Source organism: Heliconius melpomene, chromosome 6, assembly GCF_056956725.1.
Source record: "Heliconius melpomene rosina isolate 202511_hmr_F chromosome 6, ASM5695672v1, whole genome shotgun sequence".
Taxonomy (NCBI): Eukaryota; Metazoa; Arthropoda; class Insecta; order Lepidoptera; family Nymphalidae; genus Heliconius; species Heliconius melpomene.
Window position 1 is genome coordinate 9,488,100 of NC_140394.1, and position 24,137 is coordinate 9,512,236.

Here is a 24,137-nt window from a genome sequence, read left to right on the forward strand (position 1 = left end):
TTGTAGACTAACTTCACTATTACTTACGTAAGCCATCTACAACAACATGATGCTTTCAAGTATATTTTAAGATAAGATATGTCTCCATTTGTAGCTGAAAATGACTCTAATTTATGTCCTGAGAAAGCCTGTCATCATGTGGAGTTCAAGGGCTTCACGTAAAAATATAAAAATATAATAAATGGATTAACATCCTTCATTATTATTTATTCCTAGCGGACGCGCGCAGCTTCGCTTGCCTATTTAAGGGTGAATTCTAATAACCCATGAAACATGTGTTCAATTAAATACTTTTAAAAATCTAAATTTCAAATTTTATGAAAATCGGTGCCGATTTAATTTTTTTTCCATACAAATTTTCAACCCCTGTTTCACCCCTTTAGGGTTAAAATTTTTCAAAATTCCTTCTTAGTGGATGTCCAGATTACGAAAGTAAACATTTGTCCAGATTTAACGTTTCTACCATCACCGGTTACGGCTGTGCGTGCGTCTTACCTCAGTCAGTGAGGACAAGTCCTTTTATATATATAATAGATAATTTAAACATTTTAGTACTTATTATACTAAGAGTATTTGCATAGTCGATTAACGTATTTGATATTAAATTATTATTACAATATTTAAGTACTAAGTCCTATATAAGATCCTATAAGGGTTCTATTTTATTGCTTTCAAGGTACAGAATCCTAAAACAGAAAAAAAAATACACTAAAAAATTTATATAAATAAAAGCTTTTAAAAAATAATTATATTGATAGAAATATATATAAAATTTAATAATAATATACTATCTGTATATTAGTATTAAATTTTAACGTGGCACAGGGGCACAAAGTGTGACTGTAAAACCTGACTAGTTGTGAGTTCGATTCCCACTCGAGGAAATGAAATATTTATTTAAACTTATATTTCCATTTCTTCGTTCTGGTGTCGAGGCAAGGCGCGGTGTAGACTTCCGCCACTCAACACGCAATGCCAACAGAATCCGATGGAAAGTGAAGTTACTGAGTGTTTTAACACTAGGTTCTCTCTGTCTACTCTTCTTAGTGCGGAATACAGCTTGAAGCTGATTTGATTTTTATTTTGATATCTTGTCAGCCTACTAGCTATCTTAACAGAAGTAATTATAAAGTAATTATTAACAGTAAAAATTTAAGTAATTGTTAATAAAAAAAATAAGAAAAAAATAAGAGATAATTAAAAATTACTTAAATAAAATAATAAAAAATAAATAAATCCGCTTTACAGTGTATCCCACACATAGCGGGGTAGACAGAGGGAACTTAGTGTTAAGACACTCAGTAACTCCACTTTCCATTGAATTCTGGAGGCATTGCGTATTGAGTTATTCCAATCTATACTAATATAATAAAGCGGAAGAGTTTGTTTGTTTGTTTGTTCGAACGCTAAGATCTCCGGATCTACTGGTCCGATTTACTATGTTTTTGTTTTGTATGAAAGCTGCATTCTTCAGAAGTGCTATAGGCTATATAATATTACATTACACATATGTACTAATAAATTAAAATACTTTCTAATTTGACATGCAATTTATTCTTCCATGTTAATAACAACCGTCGTCGCTATGCGACCGCGTTCGTTACCGCGTCATTTTGATATCCATCCTTATGAAAATAAATATAATAGTCACTTTTAGCATTTCATCTAAATTGAAATTATATTTCTATACAAATTATATCCTTATATTTCAAGCAGGCGTAGCCGCGTCCGGGTCCGCTAGTAAAATTATAAAATTAGAAAATAATAATAATAAATATATCAGATTTCTAAACGCAGCATACATTAATTACTTTCAAATCTGACAACTGTCATTTAATCAACAAAATAAAAACTATAGCCGAGATTCATAGATAAATATAATCTATTTTCATATATAATTAAATATCGTCTTAAGAGTAATAAAACATAATATTATTGACCATAATAAAAAAGTAAATACCTAATTATATTAGATATATTTTATTGTACGAAGGCGCTCATATTTTAATGGTTTTTTTGGCCTGGGTTTCATGATTTTACTGGTTTTAGGAACACTTATGAAAACGGCACATTACGAAGTCGACCTTGGGATCATATCAATTCAGATTGGTACCCTCAGCACTTAATAAACTTATTGTTTATATTTTTTCCAAGACATATTGAACAATGAGTCGTTCAATAGAATTGCTTGTGGTTGAAACAAGAACTTACACCGAATTGTTTCAATGCCTCCCGATGGGAGCTGTCTCTTCCATGCTATTGCATATTCTTTGTTTGAGCGTATTGATATACAACAAACTAATAAATTGCGATATAGTAGAGTACGTATGTCGTAACTGGAATGATTTAAGTATCTACACTAGCGCTCGAAACGGGAATCCTTACTCTTCTAAAGAAGACATGCTTTGCTTAACTACGTACGGAGCTACTTACGAAATAAAGGCTGCAGTAGATTTGTACAATATTAAGATAGAAGTGTATTATCACAATGGTGTCCTACTTGGTTTATTCGGCGAAGAGAAATGTCCTATGAAGCGCTTACTCTAAACTATGTTTTAAAAAGAGCAACTCTTGAGTTTCTTGCCGTAGTAGCTTCCTATGGGAAAAGTACTTGTAATGGGCAAATTGAATAAAGAATATTTTGATTTTGATTACATTATGAATCTTCCTACTTATAATTTCTATACAAAAAGTAATGATATCCCATCAAAAACATAAATGTAAAATGAAAGCCAAGTTTTGTAATAAAACGTATCCTTTCAGCGATAAAAGAAGTGAGATGTAAATGTATGCCAAGTTCAATGGTCAGTCCTGAAATTTATTTTTAACAATATAAAATATTTTATAACAACTGAAAATGCCCATTCTTCTTACAACTTGGAGACTTTATTTATGTGTAAAATCTGACTTGGCTAGTTTTCAAATGAATTTACATCGATGTAAATGAATGTATTCGAATTCCATTCTATTCAGATTCTATTGTAAATTCATATGAAAACTAGCCAAGTCAGATTTTACACATAAATAAAGTCTCCAAGTTGTAAGAAGAATGGGCATTTTCAGTTGTTATAAAATATTTTATATTGTTAAAAATAAATTTCAGGACTGACCATTGAACTTGGCATACATTTACATCTCACTTCTTTTATCGCTGAAAGGATACGTTTTATTACAAAACTTGGCTTTCATTTTACATTTATGTTTTTGATGGGATAAGAGAAACTACTTAAGTAGTTTCCCAAACAACTTAACAAGTAGTTTAGAGTTCTCGAGACATTATCGTGTTAAGTAGCGAAACTAAATGCCATGCATTTGCCTTAGTAGCAAAACCAAGAAATAAATCATTTGTAAATATAATTTATTCCTTCGAGTGAGAATCGAACGCACAGCCGTCGCCTAACAGACACACGCTTGTGCCTCTGCGCCGCAACGCCAAAAGTTATTAAAAGAATATGTTTTTAAGCTACTTTCTTATATTTATCCCCTTATAATTCGAAATTCATTGTTATGCAAAGATTTTTATGATAAGCCGTGGGTGTTATAGGAAACCCTACAGCATCTCACGCAGGGTCGACTTCAAGATTTAATAACATTTGATTTATGTCCGTGGATAGAAGATTCGATAAATTTTGACTGACGGTCAATAAATAATCTTTTAGGAAAATCTTGTAAAAAATCATATTTTTGTGTTTTTTCGACTAAAACTTGTAAAAAACATTTATTTTTAATTGTTTTAATTTTGCTCTCTATATATTAGGTAAATTTAAGCCCAATATAGCAAATTAATTATTAGTGAGATGGGCAGAGAGAACCCGGGAAAATGCTAAAACACTGTGTTCCCCACTAAGACTCTTTCGTTCTCCATTTAAAAGTAAAACAAGTATAATAATGTAATATTTTATATAAATGTGAAAATAAATATGAAACATTCACAAATGTTAAAATAAGATTGAACCTTAAAATAATATTTCATATTCAATGAACAGAATAATAACATGAAAGCTGTGTTCGTGTATTTGATTAAATGTGATGAAATTTCAATAAATTTCAATGATTTATTGGACGATTGCTTCCGGCGGTTATTTCTATTTGTACATACATATTAGTACTACATTTTAACATAAATTTGAATAAACCAAATTATTTGAATGAAATATAGCTTCTGAACGTTACGGCGTTAGTCGTGGGTTCAATTCCTACTCGGTGAAATGATTACATTCAAATTATTTTTATTCCTTTACCTTCGGGATGTGGGGTGACTCAAATTTAAACCTCATACCTATTTTGCGTCGGTTTTGAAACGAAAAAAAAACAACTTGACGAAACTTAATTAAATTAATAGTTAAAAACGTAGTTCTAGGAAATCTGAAGCTCTTAATTCAGAAATTAAAAACAAGAAGCTTGAAAGCTAGTAAAAGAAACAAAAGATTAAAGAAAATAAGCTTTCCTTAAGTAATTGCGTACTTAGTACTTTTTTTTTATTTCTACCAAGAAAAATGTTCTAAAGATAACTTGAGTAGCACTTAGCTACTTTGAATTTAATATTTACTTAATATATCATAAATATTATTATAAGTAGTTTATAAAAACTTAAGAAAAAACCATTTTTTAAACAAAGTAACACAAATAATGTGCTCAGAGCTAGAATGTGTATGAGCCTAATAGCGAATGGCTTGCTAGTAACCGCTGAAGAGTTCCAATATTCAAATGAGGTCTTACTTCATCACACCAGCTCATTGATACCATGATATTGTATTGTCCAGACGTTCAAAATCAGATTCTTAGATTTTAATATTTAATCTAGTAGTACATGGCAACGATTCGACGGAAATAAAAATAATTTAAATAATAATAATACTTACTTTTCGACTCTCATTCATTCTCTCATTCATTCGTTCATTTATTCTCTCTGGTAAAAAGGCGCGGCGTTAAGTTCCGCAACTCAACATGCAGGGTCTCTACACTACTTTCCCTTTATCTTCTCTGTTATCTGTTTTTACTTGTCCCTACACCACGATCGGCCTCAAAAATAAAAAAATACCGAAATATTATGATATTTTATACCATCATTAGGTACACGTAGTCAACAAAGTAGCAAAGTAAGAAAATAACCTCGTGCCTTTCGAGGGTGTCCCATTACTTCGGACAATGGGTTAAATATAGAGCAGTGTCTGACCCTCGCTGGGATGAATAGCCGTCATTTATAACTAACCTTTATATAAATAACGTTAAAATTGAGGGCAAATTGCATCCATAGATTTTTCTTACACTTTTTTTTAGTTTCTAGCTGCAATATGCGGGATATTATTCATTTTCAGAGAAAAAAATGAAAATAAAATGTTGTTTTTAAGTATATAAGTAAGTAGTGTAAAAAAACTGTTTTAGGTTTTTCCCAAAATAGGTGGGCAGAGGGAACCTAGTTAAATATTGTTATTCGCTCTATGCCTTATGTAATTCAAGTAAATACACTAATATCATAAGATTCACAATAATTAAGAGCAAAAGCCAGAGGGCTCCATAAAGGGATTTTCTCCCAAGGTATTAAAACTTTGATTTTTACTGGTCTTTAAAACAACTACCAAGGGTTGTTTTCCACATTTCCAAATCTGGCCCTGGCTAAGATTATCTTGTAAATGTTGTGACAGGTATAATTAGCTATATTAATTAGCTTTCTCGGTTTATTTTGATACAGTCACGGTCGTATTACAGCCTCCAAATACTTTTTGTGTGAAAGACACAGGTTCAGTTCCCATATTATATAATAATTGTATTTTTTTATGAATTGTACACTATCGTTTTGAGGCCGTTGTAGCGTAATGGCACAGGATCTGACTGTGAACGCAACAGTTGTGGGTTCGATTCTCGCTCGAGGATATGAATTATTTAATATTACCGTTTACTCGCTTTGGCAACGAGGCAAATCGCGATATTGAGTTCCACCACTCACGTTCCACACGCCTTCTGAAGACAGCGTAAAATAAGGAACGAAGTTCCCATGTTCCCTCTGCCTACCCTGCTGCAAAAAAATATTATTTCTTTTTTTCTTTTATTCGATTTAATTCTTATCTAAAGAGAATATTATAATGAGATTAATTATCTTAGAGGTTTAAAACATTTAATCTTGTTTACATTTCTGATTTATGTTAGTAAATTGTAACGTAGAATTTTGAAGATATCTAAGATATTAAATTAGCTTTTATTTCTATTATACCCAAAATAGGTACCTACCTCGTTTTTTCCATTTAAGCTTTACTTTGCCGCTGGCCGAGCTTTGATGAGTTAACTAAAAATCTTTTTTTATATTATTAAGTTTATATTAAATTTACAATTACATTTTCAACATACTATATACTAGCTTTCACCTACAGCTTCGCTTCCATGGTGAAATAGAAATAAATAGTTTGTATACCTATAACATGCCATATCGTCGGCTTAGATTGTAAACCTGCTAAATCCGTTTTTTGTATGTGATGAATATTATACCATTCGAAAGTGTAAATAATATACAAAACTGACCTTATGTTATTTTGTATAGTAGTCAATACAAATAAATTTTCGAAATCGTAAAAAAACCCCTTATAATATACGTGTAATCATTATTTTCTAAAAACTTTTTTTCGGTACTAAAAGAAACGATATACGTTTTGTAATAAAAGGTAAATGTTTTCAATTTCAAATATAGATTCAGAGATTAATGTTTCAATCAAATGAACTCAACAGCTCGGCAACTTTTTAGGGTTCATAGAGTTAAACGGGACCCTAAAAAGAAATAGATACACGTTGCTTTTGTTAAATAAAACAGTAAAAGGAAAGAACGGAGTGTCTCAACACTAGATTTTCTCTATCAAATATATAAAAATATCGTACAGTGATTCTTATCTATACCCCACACATAAATAACCGCTTCAACAAGACAACGTAATTGAATTGGAATGTGTCGTTAGGGCAGAAAGTAATTTTTCATTAAGTAATAAACTGGGTGAGGTTTTACTTCGAACTTCGTAACTTACTCAGAAATAGTAACAGTACGCAAATATAAGCTTTAATGATAAAGTATTAGAGTTTAATATTGCAAATAGGTATTCGGTCCAAATTTAGACAAAGTGGAATAATTTGAAGGGTTAATTTTATTAATAGATTTTTCGTGTAAATTTTGTTTTACTAGTGTATAAAAAATGGCTTTCACATGAGTATTGAGATATATAAAAGCCATTTCTCATATTGTATGCATTTCTCATTAAAAAAGTAAGGCAATCGTTGCGACGGAGAAAATGGGGGAAATTATTATTTATTAATATTCTCATTTCTTTACTCTGACGCTAAGACAAAAGACCGGCTTCGAGTTCTGCTACTCAACACGTAAGGTCTCTAAAAATTTGAGAAAAGCACTGTTTTAATAAATAGACAATGGTTTAGTAACCACTCTCGCAGATCTCAACACCCCACTTTATCTTATTAGAACGAAGAAATCATAATTATTATAATTATCCCAATATAATTATCCCCCAATGAAGATTGAACCCACGAACACCACATTTACAATTCTGCCATTATCTTAAGTCTATAAATATCTTATTTTCTAGGAAATATATTCTTAGTTCCACATAATAATATGAGAATAGCTGTAATGTAACTGGGTCAGTCGTGATTGATTGAAAGCATCACTGATAGGTTTCTACAATCTACAGTATATCGAGATCGGAGTAATCAGCTTTCATAAAAACAAAGGAAAGTTATCGATCTTCATAATTCATCGTAAACGAGAATTTTCGCTTTACTTAATAAATTATTGCATATTTTACATTTTTTTGCTCTGGTGTCAAGGCAAGAACGCGGCGTTGATTACCGTCACTCAACACGCAATGCCTCAAATTTGACGGACATTGGAAAAAAGAGTGTCCCAACACTAGGTTCCCTCTGCCTACCTTGCTATATGCGGGATACAGCGTGAATATATTTTCATTCATTCACGCTGCATTACGTATATAGCAGGCTAACTATCTCTACTACTAAACTAGCCACTTGCCGTGAAAGTTAATAAAAAACAAATGTACATTTTTCTTCATTTTGGCACTGGCCCTGCCTAACATTCATGAAAATACGAGACTAATTAAATATAATTAAAAACCTTTCAAAATCTGGGTATCTGGCTTTCAAAAAAGAGTAATTAAATATAATTAAAAACCTTTCAAAATCTTTAAAGTTTCTTAACTCTAAAACAAAGTTATTTAAGTAGTTTCCAATAATAGACGAAGCCCCTTACGTCACTGCACCCACATGGGAAACTTTGGCTAAAATCCAAGTTAAGAACTTGAGTTTGAAATTTTTAAGCTGAAAGTTGTTTAAAAAGCTTATTTTAAGTTTAACATTGAAGAAAGAGTTTATAAAAAGTACTTATAAAATATTCCATGCCTTCATTAAAGAAAACTTGAGGCAAGTTCTGGCGCAGGGGTACAAGCGTGTGACTGTAATCACCACAGGTTCGATTATCACTCGAAAAACTAAAATATTTAATATTTTCATTTTCTCTCTCTCTCTCTTTTCTGATAATGAGTCAAAAGGCAATGTCTCGAAATTGAGTAGAAAGTGGGAAATGGACTTCCTTAGCTCCAGGTTCCCTTTGCCTTTCCATATGCGGAATATGTGTAAAGCTATTTAATTATTGTATGTAGAATTCAGATAAGACGTTTTATTGTACTAACAATATTTATAATTTCAGTCAAAAACATATATGAAATATTTCATTCAGTACTTCTAATATAAGATTTCATACAAAAATCCTGACTCCATTTCATGACAAGACGTAGGTCAAACGATTGCTGGAAAGTGGATTTTTTTGTGAGGACAAGAATAAATGTACTCGAAATTCCTTTTTAGCTGACAATTTTTTTCATTTAATGAGACGTCTGAAGGTGTCACTCTATAATAATATTATTAATAATGATATTTTTTATATTATACGCCTGTTGAGATTTTGGTTTAAGAGCTTCATATATACGAGTAGTAGCGGAGTGTTTTAACACTAGATTCCCTCTGCCTATCTTGCACGAGCGCAGAATACAGCATAAAGCTGATTAAGTCTTACAATAAATTATTTGGCTATAAATATAATAATAGCGTTATTCATAGCTAGTTATCGCATAGTTTATATTATACGCCTGTTTTTATACAATAAATGCTTAAAGTAATTTAAGCTATTAGGATACGTTCAGAATCATGAAATATATTAGTTTATTATTTGTTTCTTACTCGTATATAAATATCTACATTTTACTGCTCTCATATTAAAAAATAGGTGCCTTAGGTAACTCTGATAGCGTTGATAGTGGGATTCATCGAAAAAATAAACGTGATTCTCTACTTCGATTTATGGACAGTCGAACTCCATTTTTTTTCTTATTCGTCCATGAGACTATTGCCTTCAACCATATAAACTTTCCAGTTTTTATAATAATAATACAAAAATCAAATCAAGTGGAAATCGAACCCACAACCGTCACGTAGCAGTCACACGCGTAAAAGTCATAGAAATATACTTTTATTAGTGAAATACCCACTCAATTAATTATCCAACCAAGACCTAATTAGCTTTTCACGCACTATTTATATTTATTTGTAAGTAATTACGCTAGGGCAATTCAGATTCGCTTTTTGCTGGGTTAAGTCCATTTCAGTAGTTTCATTTGAGTTTATCGCGTTGTATTAAGCTCATTCGAAATTATTTCTTTGATGAAAAAAATTTTATAACTTAATTACTAAACTAAATAATTCAAAATTGTCGTGATAGAGGTTATAATTTCTGTATTTCTATCTGTATTTCTGGTAATCCGTTGATTTTTATGGGACTTTTACTCAAACGCCATCACCATTTTACTCAAACCATCCCAGAAAGAACCAAATATAAAGAAAATATTTTCTACCAAATAAAACTATTAAAATCCAAAAAAATACAAAAAATTTCAATTACAAATTGGTTAGTGTAAAAAGTTATTCTAAAATGCACTTAAATTTAATTTAAATTTAATGTATAATTAGTAGCTATCAAATCATTTCTTTTAAACTATCTTGCTAATTCTTTTTATTTATTCTGATAAGGATATGGTAGCGTTATATTATAAACGTAATATCTATAGACATTATATTTAAATAACCTAACGAGACCTTTGTACGGTGCCTAAAGACAAACCTGAGATCCCTTTATATTATCAAGAAACGTTTCATTCATTAGTTATTGGTCACCAAAATGTAGTTAGGAACAATCGTGAAAACCCAATGGGGCATAAAACCGATAACGTTTGAAGTATGGGATATTTCATTTTAAGTCGGTCTCACACAAAAGCTTCGAATATTTACTTCTATATATTTTGGGTTTAGAATTAGCCGCAGTTAGAAAAAAGTAGATAGATATTATCTACAGTGGAACGGAAATTTTAAAAGTGGAGGCTATATTATGAATGAATAAGCTGAGGAAAATATGGAAAAACAGGAACCAACCATGAAAATTCATTTAATCAGGCCACCATTTTTTTCATATAGTAATATGGTGATGATGATATGAATTTAATTAATATATTTGAAGCGTCTACGTCACGCAAGCTAATCAGCTTCAAAAAAAGTGAGAAGAAGAAGATAAACGCTCTCGAAGTATGATGCTGAAGAATGCTTCATAGGTACTCCAAGAAGGAGACCTCCAGAACTCCAGAACCAAAAAGCTCAACTCAGCAATAAACAATATTTGTGCACTTATTGATTCAGTTATTCATTCAGTTTGATCTTTTCACGTCTTCCGCTTAAGACTAACAGCCGCATCAGAGACAAAAATCCAACACTTTTAACCGTCGCAATTTAAACAAACACACAAATATATTTTATTCCCATACACTTCCTCCACAAACACCACCAATAATATAAAAAAAATAACAGTATTACGCTTTAAATATAGCTATCGCATATTACACAATGAATGGATAACTTAATGTTAAGACTTAGACAAGTGATTTATAGCAAGAGGATTTTTCAAACTGCTCCGGGCACCTCAACTGTTTTAGATTAAGCGGCCATGAGAGTTAAAGTGCAAAGTTTAGTAGATACTTAGAAGGGAAATATTAACAAACTTGTTTATTAAGAAATATCTTTTGATTTGAGACCGTCGTGGTGCAAGGGTAGAAGGGTATGACTGTAACACGATGGTTGTAGGTTCGACGTCCACTCGAGGAAATGAAATCACTCTTATAATAGTAAAGAGCGCGCCGTTGATATCCGTCACTTATTAAACTGGGCAACACAAATATTTTACTGGGATCGTAGTGTCTCAACACAAGGTCCCAGGTTCCCTTTGCTCACCTTGCTATATGTGGGGTACAGCGTGAACTAAAAAAATAAATTATTTATGTATAAATAATTCTTTATTTCAAATATAATATTGTAAGAAACTATTGGAAATATTAAATAAAGTGGGAAAGGTCTCAAATAATTATTAAACAACCAAAGGGAATTACCTAGCAGTCTAATAACAATATCCAGTTCTAAAAACGTCATCGGGCAGAGTGACGTTAGTGATCCTCCTCTTTCGGTCTTGACAGCCTTAAAAAGTGCCAGCCAGTAATTAGAGTCGTCCTTATGTAATCTCTATGGTCATTATTTCTAACAATATATAAAATAAATTAAAATTCTCACACAAATTGCACATGCTTAGTTGCTAGAATATGAAAAATCCGTGAAATTAGCCAAATTTCACCACTAAATCACTATAAATAACTTGATTTATAAAACCATATAGATTTATGTAGAAAATTTATGTACTATTTCTATGAAAACAACAACTTATTTTCTTTTATTTCAAAGTTTGTTTTTATCGTGCGCTTCGTTAAGTCCTAATATGTGTTGGTCATATCAAAATCAATACATAAGTGTAAAATGATGAAATTATTCATAAAATTAATTATGATATTCTAATGAAAATGATAAAAATACACAGACCACCCAGTTTGGAGCCCCCAACAGCCCCCATGGGCAGATGGAAATATATTTCTGTCTTTTGCTAATAAAATATATGAGCATGAACAGAACCCATATGCACTAATTTTGTATGAAATGAACTACAAATGAAGGTTTGTAATGATTTTTTTCTTTACCTACAAATTTTCAATCTTCACATTTTTTTCGCCAACTTTCATACAAAATACAGCAAAAACGAGTTATAAATTACAATTCCAAAATCATCTTTAAGAAAATATAAAACGTTGATTTTATTTTCTATGAATTAGGTACAATGTAAACAAAATCCACTCAATAAATATTATTTTATACCTTTCATATCCGTAACAAACTTTATTCAATTCTGATATGAGTTTACAAATTCACAGTCCGCCTGTTGTTTGTTTTAGTAGGAACCTAAAACATTCATTTATATTCATTCGTGCCTTTGTAAATACGATTGTTATAATAACATTTTTACATGTTAAATTGTAATATGAGGTGATCGTGGGGTTAGGGGTAAACGCTTGGTTGTAGACGCAACGGTTGTGAGTTCGATGTCCACTCTGGGGAATAAAATATTAAAATCGATGGCGTTTTACAGATTTTTCCATACAAACTTTCAACCCCTTATTTGCACCCTTAGGGGGAGAATTCTAGAAAACTATGAAACACGTGTTCAATTAAATATTTTTAAAAATCTAAATTTCAAATTTTATAAAAATCGGTGCCGACTTAATTTTTTTTCCATACAAATTTTCAATCCCTATTTCACCCCTTTAGGGTTAAAATTTTTCAAAATCCCTTCTTAGTGGATGTCCAGATTACGAAAGTAAACATCTGTCCAAATTTCACGTTTCTACCATCGGCGGTTACGGCTGTGCGTGCGTCTTACCTCAGAGTCATTGAGGACAAATCCTTTTATATATATAGATTATGCCAGTATTACTACGGCTTATTCTATTAATAGACGACTTTGAGACTGAAGAATTTTTTACCTGAAAACTCACCTTAACATCGAGTTATTTATAAAGAAATTCTGTAACCTTTGATAATAAATTTTATTATATCTTTCTTCATTTGCAATTTTAAACCTTATTTGAATGTTAGAGTTAATAAAACGAAATATTTCTCTTTCATAAAATTACAATTTACAGCTCTTTCAGCCTTTTGAGTGAATAATAAAATATTGGAATTTCACATTTTAATTTACTTTTTTAATAATTAATATATTTTTTCGTTTCACGCTGAATCTCGCACAAGATAGAGTAGGCCATTATAAAGTTTTAAGATACCGCTCCTCACTTACTGTCAAGTTTTACAAAATTTTAGAGATATTTTTAGAATAAGCATTTTTCAAGGCGGAAATCGAATCTACAGCTTTCTTAATCTTTCTATAGTGTGTAGTTAACACTTAAGAAAATAATTTAAAAAAACAATTGCCCTACGACGACTACTGTGACTGCCATGACAGATACTTTCAATTAAATAAATATTTCCCTTTTTTTAGACTCACGCGTTATCCCGCATATAGCAGGGTATGAAGAGGGATCCTGACAACTTAGTGTTAAGACACTCCGATTCCATTGAGACACAATAAATAAAATCATTGACTATAGTTAAATCTGTAGGTATATAGCAACTTATATAGATAGGCACTGTTGAATAAAGAAAACGATAATATTTTTGTTAATATCGTTTATTAAAAAAATACAAGTTAAAACAAACATCTAAATTACGTACAAATTATATTTTAGTAGTGTTAAAAGTATTATGTACTAAAAGAAATAACTATTTATATCTTTAAATAGCATAGCTACATAGTGAAAAATAAAGACGAGGTTTTAAAAGTTTTAATATACTCCATCCTCCATTTTTCGGCTTTTTTTTGAGACATTTGTATTGTTAGAACTCTACGTCGCGCTCGGTCAGAGTGGGGAAAAGAAAATATGTATATTGAATATAATAATTCCCGCGAGTGGGTTTTAAAATTTATTTGGTATACACGCTTTATATTAGCGTACTTCAGGTGGGCGAAGCCTACACGGAATTTCAGGCTATTCTACATATATTACAAATAATTTTAAATCTAAATAGTATTGATTTTATTGTACAAGATTTAGTTTATCTGTTTATGTGCAAATCATTAAAATACAGTTAAATAATATATTTACAACTATTTACGTATTTTATTATGTTAGTTCATAAATTTAATATATTAAAGTTTTTTTTCTATTTCTAGGACTAAATCTGAATTGTTAATAAAAAATAAATTTAATCTTACACTTATTGTACATGTAAAGTGCACTATAAAAATTAACCACCAGGAAACCAGTAAGTATCTTTATTTTACATAGTATTAAACTTTGCGTTTTTATTTTTAAAACTATTAATTTAGGCAAGATTAAGTAAATAATTTTAGGTTAAATTTAAGTAGAGAAGAGAGGCAGGAGAGATACCTCACTAATTCTATTCCCGTCTACTAATTCCCGTCATACGCTTCACTAGATCTTGGCACAGACACTAAAAGTGGGGCTTACTTTTGTAATACAAACTCTAAGGTAAAGAAACATAGAAACTGACGCTATGCTATATCCACAAGACAAAATCCACATATTCGAAGTTATTCGTGATAACAAATGAATGATATGATGAAACACTATCCTAATATTTTTTAAAGATAGTTTATATCAACCAAGCAACCCGGCTCCCTTTCTCTCGTTTCTCAGGTGCTGGATTGACAGGAGGAAGAGGTGCCTCACTAATTCTCCGCCGGGCGTGTGGGCCCGGGGGCTCCCGTCATGCACTGTAGTCGATCCTGGCGCAGACCACAGCGCTAAGTAAAGTGGCTATTGCGAATGCAATTTGGACACTTGCTATCACTACCAAGTCGCGAGAGGATGGCTTGGACTCTTCTTCGGGGCCGTCTCTGAAAGAGGGGGGTTGGGATTGTTTAATGATTTTAATACGACTTATTATAAATTTTAACATACACAATTAGACAAAAATTTTTGACATTCAAAAGAAATATAAAATTACTTCCTTGAACAAATTTAGGTTCCCTAAATAATAAATATAAAAAAAATTCTCTACAAAGGTTAACTTGCAGTGGCGTCATCGATAAAATAAAAAAAACACCAAACATCCTTCTAATCTTACCCATGATCGAACCCAGGCGGATCCAATATGGTCCTGGAACATTGCACAATCAACGCTACGAGAAGACAGCCAGACGCCGCCCACAGCACCGCCGCTGCTGCCCCAGCACTAGCGCCGCTGGTGCCCCACCCTCGTGAAGTGTGTATGGAAACGGCTATAAGAAAAAAATACATACATGTATAGCAGGATAGGCAGAGATTTACTTACGTAGAGAGAGAACTTAGTGTTAACCACTCCATTCACCACTTCCGCCCATTTTGACAAAAGTGTGGCAAAAGTCAAGACTGTAACGTACTATAATAATATAGCCTATAGTCTTTCTCATTAAATGGACTATCCAAAGGAAATAATGACTTTTTAATTTTAAAAAATTTAAATGGCAGTATCTTAACATTAGGATTGCTGCTATCTATGTATATGCTATACTAGCGGCCCGATCGCGGTTGCACCCGCGTGAACTATGTTATGATTAATTTCTGTCTCCATGACTACGTCCTAGTGACGTCTATGCAAAATTTGAGACTCCTAGCATTTGTAGTAACGAAGTTTCATACAAACTTTCGACCCCAAAAACAACCCCTTAGAAATCGAATATTGCAAATTCCCGTCTTATAAGTAACTCCTATGCAAAATTTGAGATTCATAGCACATGTAGTTTCTGAGATTTCGTGATGAGTGAGTGACCTTTCGATTTTATATATATAGATATATGCTATATAACTATATATGCTATATAGCTATATCTAGATAGTTATATATATGCTGCTGCTATAAACGCGTGTTTACTTTTTCATTTGACTAACGAAGTCAATATTAAATATAATACCTGCAGCTAAAACACTAAAGCCTCCAGCTGGTATGCCAAGACCCATGTTGAACTTCTGCCTCTCTTCTATGAACGCGACACTGCCCATGACTAGCGTTGATATGCCGCATACAATCTGAAACAGAAATGAATTATACAGCAATCTTTTTATAAGCATTAAATCCCCTTTTACATAATAGATTGGGTACTTGTGGGTTCGATTCCACTGAGGGGAACGCCATTTAATTCGCCTAATTTTGGCGACAAAATCCAACCGATGGCCAAAGGCATATTTAAAGAGGGAAAGTTGTATATTTCTGAAGTAAATTATACACTCGAGAAGAAAATAATCAAAAGTAAAAAGAAATCCCAAAATCAAATCTGCGCAGCCATTTACAATTCGGAAAGGCTCTAAAAACTAACTAAAACTCATTGGTTTTACTTTATATTTTTTACGTGCAGGCGTAGCGTGGGTGTATTATTATAGAGCTTCGTATGTCAGTCCTTAATTTCCATTTTACACGCTGTGAGCAAAATTAAAGAGAAAAGTCATGTTTTTTCAGATCGATTAAATTCTTACAGTTTGTTGTTAAATTTTGAAATAAAAAAAACATACATTATAATTATTAATTCAATACAAATAATTGTTATGTACATAATTTTGTCTATTTAAAAAAAGAAAAAAAAACAGATTCACGCTGAATCCAGCACATAGCAAGGTAGGCAGATGGAACCTAGTGTTATGACACTTTGTTCCCCACTTTCTGCCGAATTGTGGAGGTATTGCGTGGGGGAACTCAACGCCTCGTTAGCACTAGGTTTCCAGGTTCCATCTGCCTACCCTGTTATATGCGGGATAGAGCGTGAAAACAAATATATAAAATAAATAAGCTTTAACATCTTGTTACAAATGTTTTAAAATTTAATCTTCTCAACAAAAATGGGTGAAAAATTAAATATAAAAGTCCCATATTGCTTGTAGTGCTTACTTTACTACGCTGAACTTTAATTTACTGTTTGCAATTTGTTAGAAACTTTATACATAGGGTTTTAGTTTCACCTGGTCGTTATAATTAATTTTAAGCTGGACTAAGGTATTATGTACGCCATCGTAGCACAAAGGATGTGGATTCGATGTCAAGGCCGCAGCTTGCCTTGACACCAGAGCGAATTTCCACGAGTGGGAATCGAACCCACAAATAGTCGCCTTTACACTTACACACTTGTATCCCTGCGGCACGACGGGCCTTAAGCGTTAACTTCTTAACATTTGGTTCAAATTAAGAAAAGGTTCATGGAACAGCGTAAAACAAAATAAATATTAAGATATATAGAAATATAAAATAAAAATACATAATATAAGAAACAAAGAGAATATTTATTCGTTAGTATCCCATTGTAATAAATTATAGTGAGAGCACTTTTAATTTTGCCTAAAAACTTAGGCATTGATTATCGGAGAAAAGGTTTTTGGTTCACTCCTTGAGTGATTAATGAGTACAAAACAATACTTACTAACGTTACAAGAACAACAATTAATATTAATTTAGCTTGACGCTTTACGGAACAACAAACGCTAGGGGCCTCTACCTCTTTTGCCTCGTCCGCTGACATCAACCTCTTCAACACATGTGTTGAAAAGGTTGATATCAGCAGAATAAAGGCATGCCCCGGAGGAGGCGTTTATACTTTTTAGGCGACCTTTCTCTATTTCTACCACATTCTTGGAACCTCATCACACGAATTAACATATAAAGGAAAATGAAAAGCTAAATAATGGTTTACAATTTTAAGAGTAGATAATTATATTTTTGTTTTGTTTTATTACAAACATTATTTGTTTACAGTTTAAGGTCAAAATAGCAATAAAATTACGTGATTTCATTTTTCCAGTATAGTTTGACAGCTGACTTTTCAGCGAACGGAAAGATGAGATGTAAAAATAAATATACATTTAACATAAAATTTCGTTAAAAAATATAAATATAATAATAGTTCATAGAAATTCTTTTATTTTACGATATAAAATACAATAATATTAACAATCTTTAAAAGTGAAGCGAAGCTAAGTGAAGGGATCAAGATTTTTTTTATTTCTATGTTATTTTTTAGCTTCGAACTATATGTCGCAGGCAGAATTAGAACAACAATTTATTTGCTATGCTGCACGATTTCCCTTTATAAATATTCGCAATGTACTTATGTTGTTTAACATAGATTATATTTAAATACAAAGAAAAATGATATCCAATTACTATTAAGCGATAACGAAAAGAAACAGAACAAGTCACCCCCTCAAAACCTTTTTATACCCTATTCCTTATAAGATTTATATGTCAAAGGCATTCCCGATATATTGCAAGCCATCGATAAAACTCGACATATTCGCATAACATTACTTTGTCAAGAAATGAAATGTTCAAAGAAATGTATCATTTTTCGTATATATTTCTTTTTTACATATATGGGTAAGGGTGCTTGATCCCCACTAGGGAAAAAATATTATATTTAAATTGTTATCATGTTTTCCAACTTTGGTTAAAAACGTGCAGCGTTGTGTTACGCCAGTCAATTCGAAATGTCTTGAAAATACGGATGAAAGTGTGGAACGGAGTGCTTTAATACTAAGTTCATTTCTGTGTAGACAGAAATAAGCGTGCAGCTCTTTTTTTACTAAATAAGCTACCAAAAAATTCAATACTTTTTCAAATAATTTTTAACAAATAAGTATTTGTAAAGAAAAGTATTTTTTGAGCTTTTCTATCCACAACTATGGGAAGGCACTTTCAAAGTAAACATTAATTCAATTTTAACGATAATCAAACCCCCAACCATCGTATTCACAGTCACTTTCCATCGAATTCTGGAGACATAGCGCTTTGTCTCTTTACTAGAGCGAGGAAGCGAACAAATTAATAAATATTTCATTTCTTTGAGTGAAAATTGTACCCACAACCTGTCGGATACTTGCGCCCCTATGCCACGACTGGCCTCTTATTAACATAAAAACATATAGCAGAAAATAAATAGCATATATATATATATATATATATATATATATATATATATATATATATACTTATATATTTATGTGACCTCTAAACAATACCTCACAGACTCACCGTTTCGAAAGCCGAATTGGGATTAAGAAATGAATTTTAATTAAGATTATCATAAAGAGCGGTCTTTGGGATGCCCCCGCAATTAATTATGGTCTTTTGTTTAGTATTTCAAAGTAAAATTTTGTATTATCAACTAAAATAAGAAAAATAGGTTTAGGATAAAATAAATACATGTATGACACTTAGATACACTTGTTTAAATAGATAGAATGGATTCAAATTACAAGCAAAAGGATGTTTATAATTGATTATTTGATACGCACCATGTCTTTTTAAAATTAAAAACGTGAAATGAAAATAATTAATTACCCCTACTGGGAATCGAACCCACGGTCACGTTATAGGCAGATACTGTAAAAAATGCAACAACTTTAAACCAGGATATGTTATGTTTTTAATTACGATGACAGTGTAATTTAAGTACCTACTGTACTTTAGCTTGCCAATTAAAACTGTGAGGATTGTTATTGCAGGCAATGCTTGTATCATTTAATTAACTTTTTCAATTGTATGTTGTTTCATAACCTTTATGTATTTGGAGGACACACATACATAAATATATATGTTATTTTGTTATTTATGACTCCATTTTTTGGTAAAACTAGTCAAAGCGGCGTTAAGTTCCGAAAATGTTGAACATTTTTTTCTAAGGCAGAATTTAATATTTTTTATAGTTCACCTGAACTGTTATTGTTGTTCATACGATGTTCCAAATCTTAAATTGTTATTAGTCAATCGAAAATTCTCATCAGCACCAGTTTTTATTAAGGTATTTAATTATTTCTTAAAGTTTATCTGGACAACTACGTTTTAACATCAGGTGTGATTTTTTTAAAAATCAAATATAGCTTAGATAGTGCCTGAGTTCAAAAGATATGCGTACACAGATAGACAGACAGAAAAACGGATAAAAGGATGCGCCCACAAACAGACAAGACAGACTGTTACAATTTTTGTATTATCTTAAATCATTTTCTCCTAAAAATATTAAATGTACAGACTTTTTTTTTCTTTCTACGAAATCGATGTTCGACTTCATAGAAGGTTCGATTCAAATGTTTTCGTTGTTCAAATACACCTACATACCTATCTATTTGTTTTGACAACAAACATTTGCAAAGAGTTATTAAATAATTTATTTTTTAGCTACATACTTTATCTCCCATATACCAGGATAGGCAGAGAGGACTCCATTCTCCACTTTAAACCATATTTTCAAGTCATTCTTTACCGCGCTTTGTATCAGAGCGAAGATATGAGAATCGAACTCACAACCGTGAGCTACGAAGACCAGCTATAAAATATGTAAATTTGTATACAATATTAGTGCACTTCGGTATCAGGTATCATATGGTCATACACACGGTATGTTATTACATACAAGCTTTCAACAGAATATTGATTTAACAATAGAACTGCAAGCATTTCAAAGCCTATTCAAAGATCAATAGCGAGTCCAATGAGCGAGTAAATAGGTATTAGAGTTCACGTTAATTTTGTGTTCGAATGTATAAGCGATAGTTATGGGTTAAATTCCCACACACATTCTGCATTTACTCATTTTGGTAATAAGACAAAGCACGGCGTTGAGTTCCGCCATTCAACACACAATGTCTAGAAAATTACGCGGAAACAATATTTCAATTAACAATGTCTCAAAAATTAGCGAACAGAGTGTCGTAACACTACACTACCCCAGCCTGTGGTATATATACATTTTAATAATTCAGGCTTCACGTTTATAGAAGGGCCATAGTTTTCAAATGTAACTTGTGGGAATATTTCATTCCATTACATGTAAGTACGTCGTTATGTTCCAGAGTTAGATTAATGTTAAGTACAATTGCCGTGTTACTGGGCTCTTTTGAGTAATATTTTCTTTTTATGGTCTTAGAAAAATATATAATTTATTTTAAAATACAAGCTATTAATTTTATAAAGATTGCAGCATATTATATTTAGTTTTAAAATTTAAATGGCTATGGTTTCCCCTATCTTAATTCAACGAGTGCGGCGTAGAGTTCCGTTCCTCACCTTGAAATGTCTCTGAATATGATAGAGAATTCTCTTTGAGAAAGATGGGCGTAGTTAAAAAACATTCCAAGAGCCAGTCGCAGTTGCCCACCAAGGCTTCCGTACCAATTCCATTACCATTACCGCTGGTAGGGTTTTTCGGGTTTCAATTAGATGATGTATTCATTTGTATGAATTCATTTATATGAAATAAAATTTATAAATTTCATTTATTCTAATTTCTTTTATATTTTACTGTGTGACCTACAATCTTGAAATTAATACGGAACCATTGGCGGGCAAGCCTGACTCACACTTCATCATCACTTTTTTCTTTTGACGTATATAACCCTAATAAAGCACTGAACTAGTAACTAACTGAGCTGTGGTTAACTATTTAGATTCATTTGACTTACCTGTAACACGCGAAGTCGTAGTATTAAAGCTAGCGGATACGAGAGTGGGTTTCGAAAGATAGTGCCATCTCGGTCCGTTGTCAGCGGGGCTGCCGACTCCTTACGGTGTGACAGCGCAGCCTGAAAAAAAAGAGACTAGATAAGTTATTAACTAGAGGCAATTGTCTAATAATATCTATCTACAGAAAAGGCTTTAAAGTTTTAGCTTTGTGAAGCTACAGCGTGCTGTAGCGCTGTACTTTGCAGGATACGGGAAGAGAACCTACGAACGTAGTGTTAAAACATTCCATCGGCTTCCATTACTACACATCCGTTCCCCATTTTCTGCTGAAATTTGGAGGCATTGCATGTGGCGGACCTTAACGCCGCGCTTCACCTATTGAATATTTCATTTCCTCGACTGGGAATCAAACCTACAACCCGTCTGGCCTGGCCTTGAATTTGAATTTATTATAAAACAATTCAACAGGTAACCATAGCAAAACTTAACTTACCCCCACCCCAAAGTAAGTACCAAACGGTGCCAAGTACAAGAATCAACAGCACATGCGCGCACAACTTGTTTACTAACAGATTGTTGTTTGTTAGTATAATAGAATTCAATTTGAACTGATATTGTTACAATTGAACTATAGAATACCTACATTTGAGAAAATACCTTTATAATATAGTCTATTAAATAATTAATGATATTAGAGAGTGAAGGAAGTTAACGATAAATTATTCATAAGATTGTATTGGATTGAAATAATTAACAGATTAGATACGTTAGTTATTTGTGTGTATAGAATATTAAATCATATTTTAAACCTACGAAATGAGTGACACAGAAAGTGAAAATGATGAAATTAAAGTCAAAAATACTGACTGTGGGTCTTCAGATTCTAGTTATGAAGAAGAACCGATCGAAATTCGAACAGGTGAGATACTAAGTTAATCACGCTTATAATGTATAGCTTGATCGCTTGAGAGGTAGACAGTGGAAACCTAGTGTTGAGACACTCCATTCCTCATTTTCTATCAAATTTTCGGGGCTCAACACAGAACTTTGTCTCGTTACCAAAGCGAGGAAATAACAATCATAAAATCCCCCTAGGAGAGTTGCGGCCCGACACTGTGCCACTGGACCATGGTGTCTTCTATTAATTAAATAAAAAATTAAATCAGCTTCACGCTGTTTCCCGCACACAGCAAGGTAGGCAGAGGGATCCTTGTGTTAAGACACTCCGTTTCCTACTTTCTGCTGTTTCTGGAGGCATTGCCTGTTGAGTAGTGACACTCAACGCTGCGCATTACCTCAACACCAGAGCTAAGAAATGGAATTATAAATTTAAATAAATATTTTATCTCTTCGAGTAGGGAATGAACCCCCAACCAGTCTATTCGACAATTTCAGTTAAATTATTACAAAACCTACCTTTTCAAGCTACAGTTACTAAAATACTGACGGTAAATGTGTCGCATTTAAACAATAGGTTTTAGACCATAATTGAGCTCCATCTTTTGTCTGAGATAGCTCAATTTTAAAAACCGTTTTGCTGGAATTATTCTCTCTCTCGAAATTAATTTACTTGTTCTCGTTTTATTCTACTTTTCATTTCATATTAGTTCCGTACTTTTTTATTTGTTTGCGTGGACAATTAAACATTAACTGGAAAATTCTTATTTTTCCTGTCACCATAGAGATTTCCTGAAATCGTCTCTCAGTGTCGTCTCCTAATATCTACAAACCAATTTTCAACTTTCCAAGTCCAGTAATTTAATCTGTGCGTTGTCTGTCAGTCATTCAGTAACAAAAGAGTTTTTGTATATATATTTCCTTAGATCCTATTTGTATGAAGAATGATTAAACATACGTCCAGATAACATTATTCTGAAAATGTTAAATGCCACCACTCACCACGCAATGCCTCGAGAATTAGGCTGAAAGTGGAATGTGTTTTAATAAGAACGAAATGTCTACTACAGCGAGAAGGTAAAAAACATTCTATCCTGTGTATGGGAATAGATAAAATGAATATATATATATATATATATATATATATATATATATAATTATATATCTCAAAACATCAAAAATTCCCTCACGTACAATAGATACTCGTATACATATATACATATATAGCTATCTGATAGCAGAAGAATCAATTCGCTCAAATTGTCCTACAGGGGCCGTTAAATGACACAATCACCCGTAACAGTCGTATCAAGATTTCACAATGCTAAGATGAAAATGTACAATAACTTCTGAAATTTTTATTTCTCTATAATATATTTGTAACTATTGTTGTTTGTATAAACTATAAAGCGATATAGCCTTAGGGCAGGCAGAGAACGTAGTGTTAAGACACTCCGTTCCCCACTCTCTGCTGAATTCTGGAGGTATTGCTTGATGAGTGGCAGAACTTAACGCCGTTTATTGTATTCATTTTTTAATAAAAAATATTTTGGTAAAATTTTAATATTATACACGTATCTATAGGATTAAATATTATCATCTTTAACATGATAATAATTTTCGTAACAATTCACCTACAGCATCTGTTCCTTTAAAATGGAATGAGCATAAACATCAAATGAAGTTTTCTATACAAGTCAAATACAGGAAACGTTTGTAACAAAGTTCCTAACAATTTTCGAGCTACT

At 32.1% G+C, this 24,137-nt stretch overlaps 1 protein-coding gene across 1 annotated transcript in view; it reads right to left on the minus strand.

Moving 5' to 3' along the window:
• Window positions 1-13,661: 13,661 nt before the first annotated feature.
• Window positions 13,662-24,137, minus strand: part of LOC146538402 (uncharacterized) — a 35,724-nt gene continuing 25,248 nt past the window's right edge. Inside the window, exons 3-6 of the mRNA XM_085187423.1 lie at window positions 21,492-21,611; window positions 15,962-16,076; window positions 15,136-15,289; window positions 13,662-14,905 (exon numbers count right to left, since the gene is read on the minus strand). Coding sequence (XP_085043549.1) covers window positions 14,776-14,905; window positions 15,136-15,289; window positions 15,962-16,076; window positions 21,492-21,611 — 519 coding nt within the window. The 3' untranslated portion in view covers window positions 13,662-14,775. The remainder of the gene's footprint in view (window positions 14,906-15,135; window positions 15,290-15,961; window positions 16,077-21,491; window positions 21,612-24,137) is intronic.